At 37.7% G+C, this 23,177-nt stretch overlaps 1 protein-coding gene across 1 annotated transcript in view; it reads left to right on the top strand.

The window, feature by feature from the left end:
• Positions 1-23,177, top strand: part of Znf385d (zinc finger protein 385D) — a 315,456-nt gene that overhangs the window by 219,071 nt on the left and 73,208 nt on the right. The window contains exon 4 of the mRNA XM_028760641.1: positions 9,966-10,128. Coding sequence (XP_028616474.1) covers positions 9,966-10,128 — 163 coding nt within the window. The remainder of the gene's footprint in view (positions 1-9,965; positions 10,129-23,177) is intronic.

Here is a 23,177-nt window from a genome sequence, read left to right as displayed (position 1 = left end):
CTCTCTCTCTCTCTCTCTCTCTCTCTCTCTCTCTCTCTCTCTCTCTCCTTACTTCTCCCTCTCTCCGTCTGCACTTTCTCTCTTTCTGCATGCTAAAGCTTTTTCTCTCTTTTTCTTTTCCTCCACCATGTTGGATTCCCTGACCTCTTCCTTTAATCCAGTGAACCAGCTAGAGAGAGGCTTTCCAATGAAACTACCTTTATATACTCTAATCTGGCTTTAATGGGGTCATTTCAATGACAGAGAATAAATTATCCAATGGTAGCTTCTCCTCTGCTATTTATTTGGGGGAGAGAAAAAAACTCTTTCTTATTTTGAAATTTCCTCTTCCTGTATAAGAAGGTGATATCTATTGAGAAAGCACAGCGTTATTTCAGACATGGTAACAACATTCATTTTGTATCTGCCCATTCTGCATTCAATCATCCCTTGATTTGTGTTCCTACCATGCATTCCTGCTTTTAACCTGGCCTTTAATAAAGTTTCTTCAAAAGGCTGATTTCATCTGATCTAATTTTAACTCTGAGAAAACAGACTTATTGCCTGGTTTTGAGGACACCTTATAGCCTTCTGTAGCTGGACATTGGCCATTTCATTTCACTATTCTAATGATGGAACTTTAATAGTTTGAAATTCGCTCCCAAAGACCAAATGCTGAGCCACTACATTCTATTCAAGAAGGACAAATGTATTCTTTTTTTCTTAGTCAACTTACTGTGGTGTTAGCCTGGGAAAAGGAAGATTTGCTATGGGTGACATGTGAAGATCAAGGAGAAAAGCACTTACCCTCTCAGAAAAGATTTTTGTAAGAACAGCTAAGTGCTGAAGTATGCTTTAGCTCACTAAAAAATGTAAATATGTAGCCACATAACTGTCAGCTAGAGTCTGAGTTCATTCATTTAAAGGATGCAGCTGATTGGGTATAGGGTTTCAATGTTTAAACAGAGAAATATATTTAATTTGTCTTACAAATGGCATTTCTCAGCAACTCTAGTTACCATCTGTTGCTGATTAATTCCCCAATTTAGCAGCAACCTAGACTTCATCTGTAATCTCCAGACCACATACTATAATTATGTCTGGTCCACAGTAACTGTGTATTGAGTCCTTTGTAAATAAATGAAGAGCTAGAAAAATTGAATATGTGTGGACTCCATCCATAAGAATTCAGGGTTTGAGGGTTATCTATGATAGCAACCTATCATCTCTTCATAACATGCCAAAATGCTTCCGAGACCTACATGATGTTCAACTCTGACAAAACGTCTGGATGAGGGCTGGAGAGATGGTTCTGTGGTTAAGAGCACTCACTGGTCTTCCAGAGGTTCTGAGTTAAATTCTCAGAAACCATATGGTGGCTTACAATCATCTATAATGAGATCTGATACCCTCTTCTAATAGGCAGGCATATTTACAGAAGGAGAAGTCACATACATTAAAAACACACACACACAAAAAGCAAAAATAAAAAACACAAAACCATGAATAATTAAAAAAAACTAGATTTAATGGTTTATGACTTTAATCTCAGCAGTTGGGAGGTAGAAGAGGGTAGATCACTTTATGATTGAGGCAGCCTGGTCTACAAAATGAATTCCAGGCCAACCAGGGCTGTCACAGAGAAACTCTGTCTCAAAACAAAAGCCAAAACAAAAACAAAAACAACAAAGAAATAAGCAAAACTTCTGGATGAAATGCAGATTATCATGCTGAATGTCCCATAGGTCTTAGAGGTAATTGCTCTCTTTAGAGGGTGGTCTTTGGGATAAGATCTTTTCTAAAAAAGTGAAGTGTTAAGATTTTCAGTTATTCTCAACCTCTGGGTCAAGACCCCTTTGAGGGTCACAAATCAGACATATACATTATGATACATAACCGTAGCAAAATTACAATTATGAGGTAGCAACAAAATTTTATGTTTGAGGATTGCTACAACATGAGGGACTGTATTAAAGGGTCACAGGATTAGGAAGTTTGAGAAGCACTGTACTAGACAGTAATTAAGAGCACTTGCTGTTCTTGCTGCTCTTCCAGGGTATCCAAATTTGGTTCCAGGCTGTAACTCTAGCACCAGAGAATTTGACGCCTCCTTCGACATTCATTCATTTGAGCAATTTCACTCAAACTTACATAATCCCACACCTGAAACACATGCATTTAGATAATTTTAAAAAGAAATAAACAGATAAAGAATCAATTAGATTCGTTTATTTCAGATTAGGAGTCATACAATAGTATATGGTGAAACTTTTCCTGATTGATGAGGCTGTGGAGACTGATCTTTCCTCTAGGGGCATCTCTTCAACAAATATAGGACATACATTACTTTGGAGATGTACATTACTATGTGAAAATAAACAGATTATAGAGGTCATAACGTCTCTGTGGTATTAGAGCATGAAACTATCTATAACAAAAGTTTCCAACTATTAAAAATTTCTGCCTATTTCAAAGAATTTGATGTTCCATATAACCCTTAAAATTGTAAAGTCATCACTGCAATTATCCAAAGCATTTCCTGGAATAACCTAAACTGTTATGCACTAAAAATTTTTAAAAGCAAACCATCTTGAAATTATCCCTTTACTACCTTCTATGCAAAGTGAGTGCTCATAAATAGCACAATTTGTGGTTCATGATAAGATTCCTCTCAGAAAAAAAAATAGTTTGTGTTTGTGCCAGATGCTTTGCCTGCATTAAGTGCCATAAAATTCCCCTGAAGTGTGTTCAGCAGACAGGGAACGATGCCAGGCAATAGCAGAGAATTAAGTTGAACCCTGCTTACATGCAAAAGCCATTGAGACACCATAAGCATATCTCCATTTAAAAATCAAAATGAGATATTAATTCAACATACATTTAGTAGACAAGTGTTTAGAGATGGCTAGTGGATTCTAGGGACCAAATAAGGAGCATTTTGAAGCCAACTTTCTATGGTGGGATTCAGGCTGTGGCTGAAATAGACACTTAACCCTTTGTGGTAGCATGAGAGCAGGTGACATCTCATTAGAAAATAAATGGAATCTGGGTAAGAGAAAACTAGTCATAAGAGGTTGAAAAAGATTTCTTCTTGTAGCATTTTTCTTTAGAGAGTGAAAGAAAGGGCTGTTGCTCATTTATCTCTAGTGAGAGTGATTTTTCTTGCTGGAGACAGACATTGTAACCAGGGTATAGAACAAAGTCGAAGACTACTTAGAGAGTACATTCGTGTCATCCCAGAGCACAAATGCCTATGACAGCTTGACCCTGGGACATAATTAGATCCACCATCTCTCCTTTGTCTCCAGACTTTAGAAATGGAGGTGACATTCACACTATGAGCAAAGTGTTTGGAAAGTATCCTGTGTACTGACTCAATAGTTAGACCAGGTGATTTCTCTGATTTTTCTGCATTCTTCACAAACATGGAACATTTACAATTCTATCTTTAGAATTAACACTCACTAGAGACATCTGAATACAGCCCAAAACAGACTGAGAAAATTTAGGCAGGTTTTTTTCTCCTCAAACCAGAATTGATCTTGAGTACCACATTTCCAAACCCAACATTATTCCCTGTTGCTAGTCAAATCCCTGGCATTATTCCTTTAAGATACAGCAGTGTAAGCTTCACATGCTCAGATGCTGTGGTTTTCTCCACAGCAAGAAACAGGTAAACAGTCTACATTCAGTTTCTCTCACTCAAATAAGTACTCTACTGTACAAGTTAGAAAAATGAAATTATCAGTTGTTTCATTGTTACCAATCATGACAATATTTATAAAATAAATGAAATCATCTGAACAGATTTTTCCAACCATGCAGCAAAGCCAATGAAGTATTTACTTTGGTTGTAAAAGTTTCTTATGTGTCTAGGAAAATACAGCATAAGCCTACCTTTTCTGTAGATTTAGACTCCCCACAACACCCTGAATAGTGGTAGTATGTGAAAATTACTTTTCTGATATTACCTTCCCTTTTTGTTCCCATGGTTACTATTCATTTCTGTATCAGAGAGTACAAAAGAATAAAAGCACCTATTACATGAACTCAAAAATATACTTAAATGTACCACTGTGTTGTGTCTTCTATGTTGGTACACACCACCAGTAAAAATTCATTACTAGTGGAGTCTGCTACATGAATTCTTAACTATACAATCATAAGCTACAATACATTAATGCTCTGTATGGGAGATGCGATTAAGGGCTAAAATTTTCAATCTACTAGGTTTTTCTCTGTGCATGTGAGAACTGATAGAGGTAAGGAAAACCTAGAAAATCTCAAAACATTTTACCTTTAAATTTCTTCTTCAAATATTATATTAAGTAAAGCAGCAGAGAAAATGCAGCCCTGACTTTGAAGTGTGGTTTTTGTGTCTTTGCTATCTAACAACTCCCTCAGTAAGTGAACGAAGTAGGTAATTAAAGAACGTAGACATCCCTTACTTCAAGACACATCCCTGTAAGCAAAATGGAATCAGATAGGGAAATTCCAAGAGTTCTGCCACTAGACTTTGTTTTTGTCTAATCATCATCATCACCTTCCTCATCTTCATTATCATCATCGTTCTTACAGTCATTATTCATTCCTGCAACATAACATATCATGTTTCTTTAACGAGCACAACCAGTGAAGAGCAATAGAACAGAATTAATAGGTAAAATTAAAGGCCTGGGAGATCACTCTGGAGCAAGAATTACCTTAGACAGGAAAGGAAAAGAAGAAACTCAGAAAACAACATCTTAGAAGGCTACAGCTTACTTGACTATAAAGTTTTCCATATTAACGCCATGTTTTCAGTTCATCTCTCCTGGAAAAAAAGTTTCTATATAGAGAGCTGTTGATAGATATTGATAATATCAATATAACTAACGTCGGTAAAAGCAGTCACAGACGTGGGTGCTTTTCACTTGTCTTTAGGATTTAGTCTTTCTCTTTCTCTCTTTTTTACTAGTCTCACATATTCCATGCTGACCTTGAATTTCTGATTCTCTTGCCTCGACCTCCCAAGAACTGGAATTTTAGAGATGGATTCACACTTACTTTTATTTATTTATTTTTTGACAGTGCTAGAGCTTGAATGTACATTTTTGTCCATACTGGGCAAGCACTCTAACACTGAGCTATTAAAGGGCCTCATGACCTTGAAGTTTACTAATATCCCACTATCTGTGCAGTAACCTTCTCTCCTCATAGTTTCTGATTCCAGTGGCCTAGTGTGGACACTAGAAATTTGTACTCTACCAATCTCCTTGCCAGTGCTCAGGAGGATGCAAATTTGTGACATCACAAACTACCCAAGACCATATGAGCCCCTGAATATTGACTGTTAATGGTAACCAGGTATATATGATTACATTTAAAATCCTAATTCTTGAGAAGCACATCAAGTCAAATTTATAAAAATCATAAATTTATAAAAAGAAGGTTGTAGAAGTACAAAATGACATGCCATTAATGAAACATCCCAGGACACTAGGGATTCCGATGGATGTGTCTCATTCACATGAGTAAACTGTTGGTGGTATATGTGTTAATAGACAACTCCCGTCTCAAATATCAGCCACTTCAAAGTTAATTGTACCCACTTTGGAACCTCAGGTCTGCACAAGCTAAAGACAGAAATATGAATGAGAAAATCTGCAGATGAGGAAGCCTGCAATAGCACTGAGAGGCAGCGTTTAGAATGGCAATGTCCTCTTATGCAGGACATACCACTTGGATGACATCTGTTAAATTCCATGATACCATATGTTAGCTCAAAATTTACATCCAAGCAGTGATTTCTATGACACAATCACCTCACCATTCACTTCTTTTAAGCTGTTACAGTATAGTTCTGCTATATTTGCTTCTGTGTGCATGATTTTGCTTTAGTTATAAAGTACAGAATTTGAAATCATCTCAATTTAAGCATACTTGCTCATTCAATGTTAACATCACTTGTTCTTTTTTTTCTGTCCATCAATTTGGGCTTTTATTTTTATTTTTTATTTTTTTATTGGATGTTTTATTTACATTTCATATGTTATCCCCTTACTCCATCCCCCCCACCCAGGAACCCCTATCCCCTCACCCCTCCTGCTTCTCTGCGGATGTACACCTTCCTACCCCCCTACTCCCACCTCCCCACCCTCAAATTCCCACCCACTGGGGCATCCAACCTTCATGAGACTAAGGATCTCTTCTCCCACCTATGCTCAACAGGGCCCTCTACCCTTACAAATACAGATGAAGCCATGGATCCCTCCCTAAGTGCTCCCAGGCTGGTGGTTTTCACCCTGGGAGCTCTGGTTGGTTGGTATTGCTGCTCTCCTCATGGGGCCGCAAACCCCCTCAGCTCCAAACAGTCTTCACTTTAACTCCTCCATTGGGAACCCCATGATCAGTTCAATGGCTAGCTGTGAACATCTGCCTCTGAATATGTCAGACTCTTGCCGACCTCTAAGGAGACATCTGTATCAGGCTCTTATCATCATGTACTTCCTACTTCCACATCAGCATCTAACTTTGGTGACTGCACATCTGCACATCGGATGGATACCCAGGTGGGATGGTCTCCGGACAGCCCCTCCTTCAGTTTCTGTCCCTCACTTTGTCTCCATATTTGCTCCCTTGAATATTTTGTTGCTTCTTCTAAGAAGGACTGAATCACCCCCACTTGGTCTTCCTTCTTGCATATTTCAAGGTTCTGGGCTAATATCCAATAATTAGTCAGTGAATACCATGAGTGTGCTTTTGTGATTGGCTTACCTCACTCAGGATGATATTTTCTAGTTCCATCCAATTACCTAGGAATTTCTCGAATTCATTGCTTTTAATAACTGAGTAATACTCCATTATGTAAATATACCACATTTTTTTTTATCCATTCCTCAGTTGAAGGACATCTGGGTTCTTTCCAGTTTCTGACTATTATAAATAAGGCAGCTATGAACATAGTCGACCATATGTCCTTGTTATATGTTCGAGCATCTTCTGGGTATATGCCTAGGAGTGGTATAGCAGGATCCTCAGGTAATGCTATGTCCAATTTTCTGAGGAACCACCAGACTGATTTCCAAAGTGGTTGCACCATCTTGCAGTCCCACCAACAATGGAGGAGTGCTAATATCATTTGTTCTTAAAACAGGACATTTCCTTATCTCTTCAGGATGCATACATTTCTGGGAATGACTTAGCAACTCACTGATGACTACCCAAACTAGCTTCATAGGGGTCAGAGGATGTTTTTGTGTATTAGACTACCACGAATCACTCTGCTTCAAAGAAAAACAGAAGAGACCCAAAGCAAGTCTTTGCCAAGTGGCACCTTTGAAAATTCCCTAGAAGCTCTGCTGCTCCGGATTCTGCCTTGTTTATACAGCGACATAGATAGATACCCCTAATCATCTCTGCTGTCAGTCACGGGGCCTAAGCATGAGGCAAGTTGGCTAGATTTCTTCCTTCAGACAAACTATAACAACAATGAATCAAGGCAGACAAAGGAATATACATAGTAGGCATAGATTACAACCTTTATACCAGAATTCCCCAAGGATTTGCTTTTGAACTCAATGAAAAGTCAGAGTTGAATGAAATTCAAAATATCTAAGATGGTTATTTGGTCTATATTCATTTTAAATCTGAGTTTCCACCTCCACTGTCAGTATACACATGCTGACCCTCAGCCACAATCAATTATCACCCTCTGCTGGTCTCTACTTTTGCAGTCCATTTACCTCAAATCCTACACATCCTAGACTCCCCACAGCACTTTACACCCTTCTACTAGTGTGCTCCTTTTTATTTGCCACTTTAAATACCTAGTTGGAAAAACCTAGGTAATCTGTAACCAAGGTGATTGACACGATCCTCTGAGGGTATCACTTGGTGAGCATGAGCGTGAGTTTGCACTTTAGTTGTTTGATTTTCAATCTTTGCATATTAGATATGCCCATCAAGGACCTCCCACCTCTTGTGCACTCTGTCACCTTCACATCTCTGATCCTTTCTGACCCACTGGAGAGCATCAGGCTTTCTACACCTGCACAGAAGGCTTTGCTTTCTTTGTGGAATGTGCTTGTTCTGCTGCAGAGATACTTTGGTAGAAAAGATTTTAATTTCAGAAGTAAATTTGTTCACTTAGAGCATGATGTGTTGTAGAAAATCTCCTATAACCCATGGAAAATGTACATTTTTCTAGAATCTTTAAACATGTATATTTTGAAACTGGGCACCATGGATACAACATATCAATAGCTCAATAATGAACGGACTGAAGCAAGAGCAACCCAAGTATGAGGCCAAAGCCAGCCTGGCCTACAGGGTAAACTTGTCTTAAAGTTATAAGCATAAGCATATACATATTTTGAAGACATGTGAATATAATAATATTATTGATTAAAATTCAAAGTTTAAATACATATTTTAAAAACAATTTTTGTCAATCACCATTGGGAGGATACTGTGTTTTAATGAATATTACACAGTAGTGACTTGAAGAATATGTCTAGGTCTCATGTGAACTTAATTACCTGTGTTTTACTTGCAGTTCATCATGACAAATTGAAATGTAGAACTAGGAAGTATAAAGAAAACAAAATGTTATCAAGAGTGGCTTCCTATGAAACAAATTATTGATTTTACAGTTAACTGCGGCATATCTGAACTTCCTGTTGGGCTCATGCTATGTTTTCTGATGTTCTGTGTTGTTGGAAATGTGTTCTAGTGCATGAGAGTGCTTTCTGTTCAAACTGTTCCTAATCTATAATTTCCTTATCCAGTGTTCTTTCAATAAAGGTACCTAGTCCTTTGGGAATATCTTATCAGAATGATGCAAATGAAGGTGTAGAGTATTTCTTTTAAAAAATATGTTATAATTAATGACTCTGCCTGTTCTCACTGGTATAATAAAACCTTTGCCATTTTGTTAGTAAAATAAAATATTTAGCTTGAATATTAATGGAAAGCAATGGATAATCTAACAGAAATATAGTCCTTCATTGAGATTTTGTTTTTTAAAAGTGATTATTGTCTATCCATTTTCCATTCTAACCCCAGCTGCAAAGTCAAGTGATTTTGCAGTTCTTTTCACTGAACATTGATGTTTTATAACCAATGACTTTCTATTTCAATTAATGTCTCTCAAGAAACGTCTCAAAAACAGTGTTAAGACAACATGCCAGGAGAAATGGTGCAGATCTATAAATCCCAGAACTGCAGAGGCAGGAACAAGAATGGCTCAAGTTTTTGACTAGCCTGAGCTATGTAGTGGTGGTATCTCAACAATGTCCCCTAGCTCTGTAATTAACAGTAGCCTCAGGAAATACAAATTTATCTTAAAACAGAATTTCAGGAGCCACGCATGAAAGAACTGCATATACCACTTTAGATATTTAACATTCAGAACTTTCTGAGTATAATTATTCTAGAAAGAAATATCACATTGGGCTTTCTGAGGAAGTTCTGGTAGGAAGCAAATGAAAAGGAAGAATCAGGAAATCCCCCTGCTTCTCCATACCTTGCCTTTTCATTTCCATTTTCAAGGTCAACCTGAGTGCACATATCTTAGGTTATGAGTACTTCTTCACACACAAATAAGTCATGTGGCAGGAAGAGAAACCATATTTTATGAACAGAAAAGAATAGAATCGCTCTTTTCTAGAGCCTTGTTAATTGTTCTCTGGAGCCCAGTATCTCTAGTGGTGGAGCAAAGGCAATGCCAGTATAAATTCTTACCCCTGCACCCCACGCACACTCTACAAGGAAAATGTTGATGTGTTAATGTTCAGCTCATTAAGGGAATCAAGTGGATATTTCTTCCTTCTGACTCTTAGACTTTGATTCCCATTGCTTTCTAAGCATCATACCATAGACAGCCCTGGCCAGCATTAACTTCAATGGTACCTGTTATTGAAAGAGAGTCTGTATTTGCAGTAATACAGAGAATGCCAGTTTAGAAATGAGCCTGATTGCATGGTTCATTGTGTTCTCCTTTGTAGAGCCAGGCTGCGGCCCACTACAAAGGCACGAAACATGCCAAGAAGCTCAAAGCACTGGAAGCCATGAAAAATAAGCAGAAATCTGTCACTGCCAAGGACAGCGCAAAGACTACCTTCACCTCCATCACTACCAATCCCATCACCACCAGCTCTGACAAAACAGGTTAAGCAATGATCTTTGTTGTTGTCCTTGTTATTGTTCGGAAGGTCCCTCCTTTGTCTAACCCCATATCTTTTTAAATATGTGCCCACTACATTGACTCATGCTGGAATCCATCTACCTGTGTAATGGTAACTGTTCTCTCTCATTTTCCACAATCTTTAACACAATCAATAGATATGTAATAGAGTTTGCATTCTGAAGTAGTCTTGTGGTTGTTTAGAGAGATCCAGTTGTTTTAAGTTCTCTGAAAACCTATAAATTCTTCCTCATCATTTGGGATGTTAATATGTTGTGTATACCTTCAAGGACTTCTGCACAATACCGACTTTATAACAGTGGGAGTGATTTTAACTTGCTGATAGTGCACACCTAGTTGCTAAAACTGAGTGAATAGAGAAGATCTGCATAAGCGCACTACTATCTCTAGGCTTTATTGCTATAAATTGCAAGTACTGCATTGTTTTAAGTGTGACTATGTTTTGGGGCTCTTGATGCCTGTGTAACCTTCCTTCTGCATGGGCAGGTAAGTATTATTGATGCCAATTATTCTTTTTAATGGTATTCACAGTAAAATAACAGCCTCTGAATGGCCCTCGGTTAGTACTTGCAAATGACTAGCATATTCACAGCAAAGAAGCTACAGCTGTTTCCCTAAACTGGTGTCTAAAATATGAGACAATTGTGCCGTGTATTTATCTGAACAGGTAGTTCTGCATGATGTGGAGACAGAGTTGTAATAAATCACTTTGAAGAATATAGTATTTAGAGTGCAGGGGCTAGTGAGATCATTGTCTTCCAGAGTATACAAGTGGAATGAGCAAGGAAAAGAAAATGTTCATAACCTTCATTCTAGGGATGTCTTAATCAGAAATGAACTGTGTTGAGAATGAACAGACAAAAATATAGAAAATACTTAGTATGCTAAGTAGCTGAACAGGTTAAAGTGACTACACATTTAATCTGTGGGACACATACACTGTGCTCTGGTGATCTGAGATTATGGATACATCTGTATGAATCTAAAATGGACTGTTAATTCTCACACCACACTAGGCTGCAACTGATAGATATACCACAGTCTTTCCTAAGAGCCTGTATACATCTCAAGTCTGAAGCTGCCAGCACCATTTATCTCTATGCTGTCACCTCATTGTAGTTGCTAAATAGTCATTTTAGTGAGTCTCTGGTAGAACCCACTTGTTGCCACTAGCTGCTAAAGGATATTACTCTTGGGGCTTATCCCAAACAGTCTTTTGGTATCTAGCGTAAGAGTGATGCGTTAACATTTTAATATAAATGAAGACACTTGCCATTTCTCTCATCATAAAAGGTTTGATTGCTGAATGTGCCATGGTAAGAAAGCTGGTGAACATGGTTTCTATTGTCAAATACCAATACAAGAATGGATAGACCCAATGCTACTCTTGTCACAGAGAAGTGTAAATAGTTTACTAATGCAAAAATATAGTAGCAGTTCAATGCTTTAAGAGAGGCTAAACAGTACATATTAGTGGGGCACTGAAGAAAATTCAAATAGCAATTTGAGCAGTCTTGTCCATCTCAAGAAGTTTCCAAGGGAAAGATTATTGGTAAGTGGTATACAGACCATTCTTGTAAAGATCCTGCAAAGACCATGGCCACTTTTTGCTCATGACTAAACACAAATTGAGAGTATATTGAAGAGTTTCAGATTAATGACATTAGCACAGGAGATTTCAAGACAGCCTACTACTTGACTCTGTTTTGTGGTTATTAGTGTTCTTTTTTATGCAGATCTAAAATGAAAAGGAGCAAGCTGAGCAAGTAAAAATACAAAATACGCAGTGTGAGGAGAAAAAGAGCACCAGGAGTGTAATGGAGCTAGGTCCTATGAAAAGCCCGATGCTACATGGAATAAAGGGAGGGAGACCTCAGGACAAGATTCCTCTGATCTAAGTTTCTAACTTCTTCTAAATGAAGAGGAAATGAAGAAAAGTTTAAGCAGTGTAGGAAAGCATCTACAACAGAAAGCCATTGACAATGCATTTGAGTAAGGAGAACAACTCCTGTCTCGTTAAGCAGCAGAATTTGGCAGGTTTGGTCATATGGTTCTGGCTTCAGAGCCAAGGATACAAGGAAGAGGCCATGGGATCTCCCTCTAAAGAAAGTCACTGAGTCTAGATGTTTGTCAGGGTTATTCATGTATGGAGGCCAGAAAGGCCATTGTGTAAAGCTATGAGATTGAAGCCTGGATTTCATTGGAGACTCCGAGAGTTTGGATAATTTCACAGGAGATACCAGACTCATGGGATATCTGCCAAGAAAAGCTGTAGGGTGGGTGTGGAACCAGCCTGAGAGAAATTTGCTGTAGTCAACAAAATTGAAAGGAGTTGGAGAGCTGAAAGGCACTTTCACATCAGTCATGAAAAGAAAATTTGGAGTTTGCCTTGACGGTGTTTGGGTCTTTCTTTGGTTCAATATTTTCTTACTGTATTCCCCTTCATTCCATTTGGAATAATAATGTGTATTCTGTGCCATTGTATGTTGGAAGTATTAAATATGCCTTTTTATTTTGATTACTGTGGGTTGCAATTAAAACGATTGGCATGAGTTTCAGAAGAAATTTTGAACTTTGCACTTTTAAACACTGTTGAGAATGTTATAAACTATGGAGGCTCTTGAAGTTTGACTAAATGAAGTTTCTCATTTTGATATGGCTGCAAACCTATTGGAGGCCAAGAAGTATAATGTGGAAGGGAGTTTAAATAAGAATGGCCCACATAGACTCAGGATTAGGAGCTATGGATTGGGGTGGCATTTTGTAGGAAGTGTGTCACTGAGGAATGCTTTAAGGTTTTAAAGGCCCAAGCCAGGCCCAATGGCTCTCTCTTTTCTTACTATCTGGGATTTAACTCCTCAAGCATAATGTCTGTTTATCTGCTGCCATGCACTTAATCCATTGTAACAATTATAACAATGCAATAAGCTTCTAGAAATTTAAGCAAGCCCTAATTAAATTCTTCCCTCTGACACATGTGTGTGAGCACACACACACACACACACACACACACAAATAAATATTTTTCTAAGCCTAGCCCTGCCTTCCCATGCCTGTTAGGAACTTACTCAGATGGGTTACCAGCACCATTATTTAGCAGATTCCAAAATAAATTTTAAAATGTCCTCATTTGACTGTGGCTGTGCCTACCTATAATCCTAGCACATAGGAGATGGACACAAAGGGGTGGGGAGTTCGAACTACCGTCAGCTGCTACAGTCGTCATTTCAAAGGCAACAACTACAGAAGTCCTTATCTAATACAAGTAATTAAATGAACAACTAAATGTATACTAAATAAATAAATAGAAAACCTCAGCATTTGGACACTGTAACTCTAGAATTTCATATTTTTCTCAAGATGGCTGTGTTAAGTAACAGTTGTTCTTTTCTGGTCATCAAGTTTTACGTTTGCAAGTTTTATAAAAGGTCATCAAATAGAGCCCCTAAGGAAGAGTTTCTGTGTTTTATTTTCATCTTGCTTTTGGAGATCCCCTAACACTTGACATTTGCAAAGGCCCTTCAGTGACTACCAATCAGAAGTTAATTAGCCTACTGAGTATATGTTTGACTCAAGTCCTATAATTGGCAAGGCCTGAATACATTTTTTTCTAAGTTGTAAAGTTCTCTTTAACAAGTCTTAGTTGTAAATATGTTCATCAGACAAAAATACTAAATTGAAATTCAAATATATGCTCTTCAGTTACATGAATTAGACATGTTGTATTCAGTTCTTGCTTTTTCATTTTTCTTTTTTTTCTTCTTTTTTTATTTTCCTTAAATTTAAAATTGCAATCTGGGATGTTATACTCCCCAACATAAAAGTGCCAACATCTACCTTAATCATTGGCCCTATGCATTTACTGTGTTTCAGAAAATTTTCTCAGGTCATCTTTCAAGAACATATAAGTACAGAACATTCCTCTTCATAAACTGGATGTCTGGTGTAAACTGGCAGTTGCTCATGCTCAGGTCCCAAGCTGGGGCTCCTTTCTTTGTATGATCACCTGACCAGCTTGTTCTACATAGCATCAGGCTGAGTTCTAAACCAAGTCAGGGCCCAATATTACTTTCTTTAAGGCTTATGGAAAAACTATACAGTAACAATATTGAGCTGATAAGAATATAAGAATCTATTTTATGGAACAACCAACCACAATGTCATTTGGAAAACTGACAAGGAGTTTTGTGTGTGGGCAACATCTCTTTCTGATTTTATGAGGAAAGTAGGAAGAGTTTGGCTCCATGGATTAGGCTACAAATGTCCTAGATGCTAAAAAGAAAGACAATATACAACCTGGAGTTGACTTCAGAAAATACTGTCTTAAAGTACTTCAGAAAGTAATGTAAGCATTTGCCTATATGATACATTTGTGATAAATATTATGGTGTGATGAATGGCTTATGGTTTTCTATCATTCTATCACTTGCCATTGTTGCTGAAGTATTGCTCTGCATCTTCATAAACAGCATTTAGAGACACATTTTTGTGAGTTCTGAGTCAATGTTGTGGATGTATGAACAAATTCAGGGGTCTTTTTCTACTGGTTTGTAGAGGTCTGATGGAGTATAGAGTATAAAATTTACACTCTAGCATATCAATCTAACATCATCTCCTCGCCTGTCCAGTGTACCATACAGTAGTTCCCCAATGAGACTGATGGCAGGATTTCAGAGGTCCACATACATACTATTAGTTTCCCAACTCTTGACAGGATAGAGCAGGTCCTTATATCATTGTGGAGATTGTGATGGCTCTCAGAGTCTTCGTATTAGATACTTCTCAAGCTAATCCCCTGACTGCCCTGGTAGTAGCAGATCTGAAAAGTGATTGAAAAAAAAATAAGAGAGGAAATGCAGCATAAGAAAAAAATCTAAGATTTACTTGAGTAGTATAATTCTAAGATCTTTCTATAAGAATCAGTGGTGAGAAATTGCACTTTGAGAGTGCCATGTAAATAACAGAAATGTACTGTGTTTTCTTCATGCATGAGTATAATAACATTTTGCAGGTAAGAAGATGGAGATAAAAATTTGGGTCTAGGCATATATAAAGTCATTCTGGAGTCACAGAGCTATACAATGTATTCTTCATCTTGACAAGTGTCAATCATCTTTCTCCCTTTGAAGAGTTGTGAAACCAGTAGTATGTGGACTTCTGAGGTGCTGCCATCAGTCTCATTGAGGTGTTACTGCATGATGTACAAGTTGGGACAAGAGATGATGCTGGACTGATATACTAGAGTGTAATTTTATATTGTAGTCTATAGTCATCTGTGATCTTGATCTGTGTATATACCTGTATGTGTATCTGGATAGGTGGAGCACATTCTCTCCTTTCAGTAGGAGAGAAGGTACATCAAATGCCATGTGATTAGAGGTTCATAGAACAAAAAGTGGAATTTCCAAGCTCCAGTTTTAACTGGCATCTCCATATCCTCTTGTAACAGGGAAGAAAAGGAGGAAGGTAGACAGCTTAGACAGTAGTAAAGTACTTAGAGGAATGCTGACGGCTCTGTAGAAGTATCATTGATAACCTATGACAGAGTCCTCTCAATATGGCCTTAGCTTCTTCTCCTCCCCCATGATAGGACACATTACCTGAATGTTGGGTTTCTTGAGTAAGGCATCAATAATAGAGGGTCTTCTTTTAAAGAATCTGATCTCCAGAAGACAAGGAGCTGGTAGACAAAGCACTACCTGCTATCAACTCTTCTCCAGTCGTCCTGAGTTTGAAATCTCAGCTGATAATTGGTGTACTTCAGAGCAGTGTTAATTGAAGCCCTTCAGAACAAATGCACATGTGTGTCCATAAGTGTAGTACATATATTTGTATATATAAAACTCTCTTCACCAGAAATCTGTAAAATGTATAAAATAAAGAATAATCTAAGTACATTAAAGATATCTATGAGATGTAGATATCAGAATTAAACTTTGAAATTAAAATTACCAGTGACTTTATCTACAGATGTCATATTTCTGATAAAATCTATGCCTGTGATGTTCACAGATTTCCCTCTCCCAGTCATTATAACATTTGTTTATGGAGATTTATTGAGCACACATAATCTTATATGATGAAATATTTAAGCTAGAAACCAGAAATAAAAGATATAGCAACAGAGTTGAACAATGATCAAAAGTGACAAGAGGGCACGTGCAGCCATGAGATCATGTAGAATAGTGAAGAATACCGAATATGGAAAGCATTTTAAGAGCATAATTTCTGTAATCAGGATGCAATGGCTTCTGTGGAGTTATTACTAAAAACAAAACTGAGAGACAGGTGGTTCATTTTAGACCTACATTTTATTTTATCATCTTGAGTTCCAAACTCCAGAACATGATGTGAGGCTTCATTTGTCCTTCTTTATGGCCCATTCTCCAAACTTTTTCATATCCCCTGCCCAACATCATCATATGAGGACTAGAGGCTAAGGGTGTTAGAATAAGCTTCCCTTTATCTCCATGAATATCAAATACTGTCTATAAAGAGGCATGTGCTGTCTGTGAGGATTTGCCTGAATGTGAAGCAACATGCCTAGATCCTTTGCCATTCGTCAATTCCCTATTCCTTCGTTGAGGCTTCTATGCAAACTCATGTCTAATATCAACTGACATGATATAGATTCTTGTTTTTCCATTCCATGAAGACCTCAACTACTTGTAGAGTATCCACTTTCATCTTATCATACATCTTGATCCTAATAAGGATCAAGCAAAGGGTTGGCAAACAAAAATATCCCCAAATAGAACTGTACAATATTTGATAAATACATGATACTTATTTCAAATGTACTATGTTTACTTCACGAAACTATTAGCAGTAAAAACAATAAACCTCAAATATATAGTAACCATTTAAATGTGTTTAGTCAGTCAGTTTTCTTAGTTAAACTCTGTAACATGTGATTGCTTTTCAGTATAAATCTGAGTTATTAGCCAGGAAAGCTCAGGTTGGAATGTGTGAGCACTTGGATGAGCATTTCCCAGAGCTTAGAATTAAGTTGCTATTTTCATTATCATAATTGCATTCAGATTCATCATTAAATTACTGTGCTGCTTTGATTTGTAATGAGCCTTAAGAAAGTTTTAAAAATCACTATTGAGTCAGGTTGACTCTCTATTGAACTCTCAGTTGTGACATTGGAAATAGGATGAATTTGAGGGCAGGGAACAGACTAACTCCACAGGGATGAAGGTGCACCACTCAGCCAGGCTACAGCAATAATCTAGTTGACTGAACTTTTGTTAGATTGCAGTTTGGGACAGTCTTAACAATGCTTCACTTTATATGATTGCTCAAATAAATCACTCTCAGAATGGCACACTCCATGGTGAAGGTCAGCATGCAATAGGGACTATCAGAATGACCCTGAGCCATGTGGATCTCATGTTCTGCATTCTTCAACCTTTTGTTCCCTGATTTCTGATAGGAACTAAGTAAAAACAGAGAAAAATAAAGCCTGTGCCACTGAACCCTGATTTCCTTGCATGTAGTGTTTTTGGAGTAGAAAATATTAGAAATATAGTAGAGAAAATATTTTTGAATCCATCATAACTGAAACAACAATTGTGGGAAGAAAAACAAAAGAATACAAAATAAAAAAATTTCTGACCTCCACTGAAGTATTAGTGATCTAATACACTCACGCCATGCAACAATCTACAGTACATCTCTACCTTCAGCACTCTTGGACTTCTTTATATTTTAGACCAGTCATCACATACCACTAAGGTGTTACTATAAATAAATACATATCTTGCTCCTCCAAACTTTGACCTATTAAAAATATTATATGAGCATGTGTGTGTATATGTACATGCACACAAACATGAGTTTGTTCTTCACGCACAATAAATAAAGATCACCCTATGAGAGACTCTCTAAGTTGCTGACATCCTAATTTTAAAGAATTATGTTGCAAAAGTCTCAGTATCCCAAAAAAGGTAACAAAATCATGGCTTGAAACTTGAAGCAGAGACTAGGGTATGATTATCTTTCCTTAATCTACCTGTCCATCCATACTTATTTATCAACAAATATTTTAATTCTAGTTGATACTTTTGATACTATTGTGATTACAGCAAATATCTACTTTAGTAGTTCTACCTAAACAGTGTCTTTAATCTGATTAGGAAGACAAGATGTAAACATAAAATCTAATTCAAGTTAAGAAGTAATTTGAGGGGAGCAAATAGCAAAAAATCTACTCTGGAAATCCTCCTCAAGTGAAATGACTAGTTAGCTAATCAAGACCCTTGAGGCAGCAGAAGTACAAGTTGGAGCCCTACCTGGTTTGCTGAGTGAGTTGAAGGCTAGCCTATAAAAGAAAGTGAGATTCTCTGTAGACCTGGCCCCTCTTACCCCTTCCCCTTGTAAAACATGCTATAAAAAAGCATTTCATGTTCAAAAAAAAATTAAATTAAAAAAAAAGGAAAAAAATTTGCATATTAAATTATTAATATAAAAAATAATCTCTAAAGAGAACAAACTATATAGGTAAATGGTAGAATGCTAGCCTAGCCATATGAAGACCCTGGATGAGATACATTGCATTGTCAATGAGGAAGGGAGGAGAGGACAAAAATACTGTATTTTAATCTTAATGCAAAGAATGAAGGCTTCTAGCCCTTACATGGAGCTTCTGACCTCAAATAGTTCATAATAATGAAGGAGAAAGATTCCCTTTCCAAAAACTTTGATAAGATTATTTAAAAGTGCTATGCTAGGGAACAATGAAGGTTATGGGAGTTTCTACATCTTAGCAATAGATATTCTTAAATTCAGATGAAGAATCCAGGTATTGTATCAAGAAAGTTGACTGTAGTTAACAGGTCCTAAGAGACAGAGCTAGGGTTCAAGCTAATTTTTCACCCTTCCGAGCTACCTGTTATATCTTACACAACAATCTCCCTTAATTCTTATTAGCAATAACTCCAATTTGTGTTAGTGGCTGGTATCATCATATCTGTTAGATTCCTCTCATTTAGCAAAATCCTCACATATAACACACACACACAGACACACGCATGCATGCAAGTACTCACACACAAGCACGCGCGCACATCCAAGAACATACATTTAAAAACTCTTTAAAAAGAGAATCAACATCTGTCATATTTACACTTAATAAGGAAGATAAGTTGTTTTTTCAAAATTGAACCAGTAGAAAGTTCATTTTTATAGTGCAAAGAATAATGAAAGAAAGATGCTACATGGAATTCATTCAAGAGTGTTTCGTGTCCCCAAACCCTTCTCTACTTCTCTCTCTCTCTCTCTCTCTCTCTCTCTCTCTCTTTCTGTGTGTGCGCGCGTGTGTGTGTGTATGTGTGTGTACGCACGCACATGCGCACATGTATGTGTGTGTATGCACAAGTATGTGTGTGTGTGTTCTGTATTACCTCTAGGGTGAATATCAAATGTAAATGTAAACTTTACATCACTAGCTTAAGTTATGAAATGGTAAACATCAACTGCCAAAAGTGTAAATGCCATCTGTTTGTATAGTTATTGCTCTACAATTTATTTAATTCTTCAAGTAGCCACATAACAGTCTTCTCACCTTTGTCACATTGTCACAGTTCCAATGCTACTGCACGCAAACACTCGTTGGCAACACAAATAAATAAACATATCTGTGGTTCAAAAAAATCTTTATTACAAGAGTCAACAATCCCAGTTTGAATCATAGGCTTTTAGAATAGAGCTTTCCAAATGCTCAGCTAATTAATGGTTGGTGCAATCAGATTGGTATGCAAAAAAAAAAAAAGATAATCTGTAGTGGAAAACACTTAATGATATCTCTATCACTGCTGGTAGTTGCCCAAAGTTTAGTAGGAGTTCTAGTTTCAGCTAGTTGAGACTCTAGCAACAGTACAGCAGAGAAGAAGCTGCATGGAGTCACTCATCTCAGATTGGAACCTCAGCAAGGAATGCAGCCTCAGCATCTTCTAGGAGCTGTTCCATGTGTACTATCCAGGCCTTGCAGAGCACAGTATCTCAGTATGTACCTAGGGATAATAAGGCCCATGCTGGGTTCCTTCATGACCTGATTACTAATATCCACAATCTATTTGTAGTACTCTACTTGTTGACACTGACATGAAGAATGTTGCTCCTCCTCATTTCATGATAATAAAATGCCACAATCACATTGCAAAGAAAGCACACATGAGGGAAAAGCAGTTGCTGTGACTCTTCTTGGAAAATGAAGTCTTCCATAGTAGTTTTCTATTTATGTGATTATGTTTTAGAATGGACCACCAATAATAAAACAAGGTAAGATGTAGACATGGGGGAGAAAGGATATGCTTAAAAGCTGAACAGACAGAAGAAGGGTGGATTTTATAGACTGAAACGATATGAGAAAGTGGTTTCTGGGTTCTATTGACACAGAAGGATACATTCTATTTAAAGAAGGAGACTCATACAGTTCTGAAATCTCTATCCTGCTGAAATGCAAGGCTTGCCTGATACACATGATAGATGAACAAATGAAAGTTTGGAGGTAGAAAATGCTAGGATTAACTAGTGAAGCTTAATCTTGACAGGTGTCACAGAAGCAACAATGTCCCCAAAATGACTACATTATCTGGCTAATTTGACATCACAGATCCAAAAATAAATGGAAATGGCCCATCTGGGAAGATAAAGAATGAGAAAAGTCTTTAAAACTTCATTCCCTAACTTCTCTCACTTCTGTGCCCAATAAGCCATTCTCTGCATTACAGGCCACAGAACAGTGCTTTGGAGCATGCACCTTGATGCCAGAGCCCCGAGACAGCTGTTGGGCTATTTTCATTTCTTTTCTCTCCACTTGGCCTTCACTGCCGATGAACCAAAATGTGCCTATTTTTTGCTCCACTGATTTAATAGCCCCAGGAAAGTTGACAATGTATTCATAGAAGCTTGATCTGAGTGGACTTGCCTCCAGTCACATCTGTCATTTCTGGGATTCCCTGAACCCTGTGGATTCTAGGTACTGCTAAACCTCCTTAGCTGTTAGTGCATAGCCTGTGGGAATTTATCTCTAGTGTGTGTGCATGTGTGTGTGTGTGTGCATATATGTGTGTGTTTGTGTGTACATGTGTTTGCATATGTGCACGCCCATGTGAATGGATAGGTATGTGTGTGTGTGCATGCATACATGTATCAGTTCCTATCTTTCTCAACTGAAGAAACAGTGTGCCTTATCATTTGTAACATTAAACAGATTTTAACCTACTATAAGCAATAGAGAACATTAAGAGGCCTTGCTCAACTTTAGTTCCTGAGAACTCCCTAAGTTATTAATAGATTTGCACTGCACATGTGCTTATTATATATCAGGGCTTTGGCAGACTCTCCCATCAGCAGTCTTGTCCTTTGGGACCAAAAACCAATTTTGACTTCTGTATTTGGGTCATGCTTTTGGACTGTTTTGGAGAGATTAAACAAATAAGAATTTTCCTTCCAAGGAGTTGGGGCTGACTGGGTTTGCTAATGCTCTGAGAAACATAGCCTAAGAAAAGAGCCAAGGTAGAAGTAGAATCTGCATAAGAGGCCCACAACCAGTCCTGACCCTGGATGTTTCTTTTACTGTGATGGTGCAGAGCTGTAGAGCTTGATGTACAGAAGCCTGAGAGACAAGATGACTGGGTGGACTCACTGCAGCCAAGGCCAAATTTACTCAGATAAGATTAGAACTTATTAGGAGATGATAAAATTAGCATTTTTCCATGTTTATGAAGTAGGAGCTTATATTTAGATCTGTGGACAAGACACATTTGGGCACCAGCAAAGCAAAGCTCACTCTGCCTTCCTAGGCAGTTGATTTGCTTACTCCTTGTCAATGAGATTTGATTTTTTGTTTTGTTTTGTTTTGCTTTATCCAAAGTTACAGTAAGTACAAATGTCATGGTAAACGGCTATAATCTTCCTTGAAGTTGTTTTATAGGACTTATAAGTCACCTAGAAGAAGTAATATGGCCTAGATAGATTATGAAAACCACATATAATTCATTATTACAATATATATCTATATGGCATGGTAGGTATCAAAAGGATGATGGACTTGATTATTTTTTTTTAGCATAGAATAGAGTTTATTCAGGGCATGAGGAGGGGAGCCAGGAGGGTAGTAGAGGCAGAGAGAGAGAGAGAGAGAGAGAGAGAGAGAGAGAGAGAGAGAGAGAGGGAGCAGAGGCCCACCATGACCACATGGAGTGAGGGGGAAGGGAAAGGGGGAAGGGCAAGGGGACAAAGGAAAGCTAGAGGCAAGAGAGTAAGAGATTAAGAGCCGGACTTGATTTTCATAGTGAGATTATATTTTTACTCACATTAGCTTTTGATGGTAATAGTACATATGTCTGTAGAACTGACAAGTTGAACACTCAGCTGTATGTATGTGAGTAGAGCTCCACGCTCTAGAGTAGGTATGTGTTCACATGTTATGTGTACACACTCTATGCTATGTGTGTACACATGTATGTGAAAGCACTCTACAGTGTATACATATGCACACAATAAATGTATTTGTGGCATTATATTTGGATGCCTCAAAATTTACATATTTTATATTCATAGTTTTCAATGATAAGGATAATGGTATTATTGAATCTACGGTTGTAATGTTAGGTGAGACTTGGAATTTCCTGGCCGTATTACTCTTATTCTGTTTTGACTCCAAGTTTCTTCTGGATTTTCTACATTTAAAGTAGATTCTTCTCTCATACAATACATTCTCACCACAGTTCTCTTCACTCCACTCAGCTTCCACGACCATCTTCTTAGCCAGATCCACTACCCCTGTGTTTCCTCCTCAGAAAAAAGCAGACCTAAAAGAGGACAAAACAGGACAAAACAAGATACAACAAATCAAGGCAAAATCTCTCATTTGGAGACTGTTGAGGAGAAAAGGTTAGGACAGAAGAGAATGGTAGGAGAGGAGAGAAAAAGAACAGGAGAAGAAAAAAGGAGAGGAGAGGAGAGGAGAGGAGAGGAGAGGAGAGGAGAGGAGAGGAGAGGG

Source organism: Grammomys surdaster, unplaced genomic scaffold (assembly GCF_004785775.1).
Source record: "Grammomys surdaster isolate TR1022 unplaced genomic scaffold, NIH_TR_1.0 126546, whole genome shotgun sequence".
NCBI lineage: Eukaryota > Metazoa > Chordata > Mammalia > Rodentia > Muridae > Grammomys > Grammomys surdaster.
This window is presented reverse-complemented; position numbering and strand designations above follow the sequence as displayed.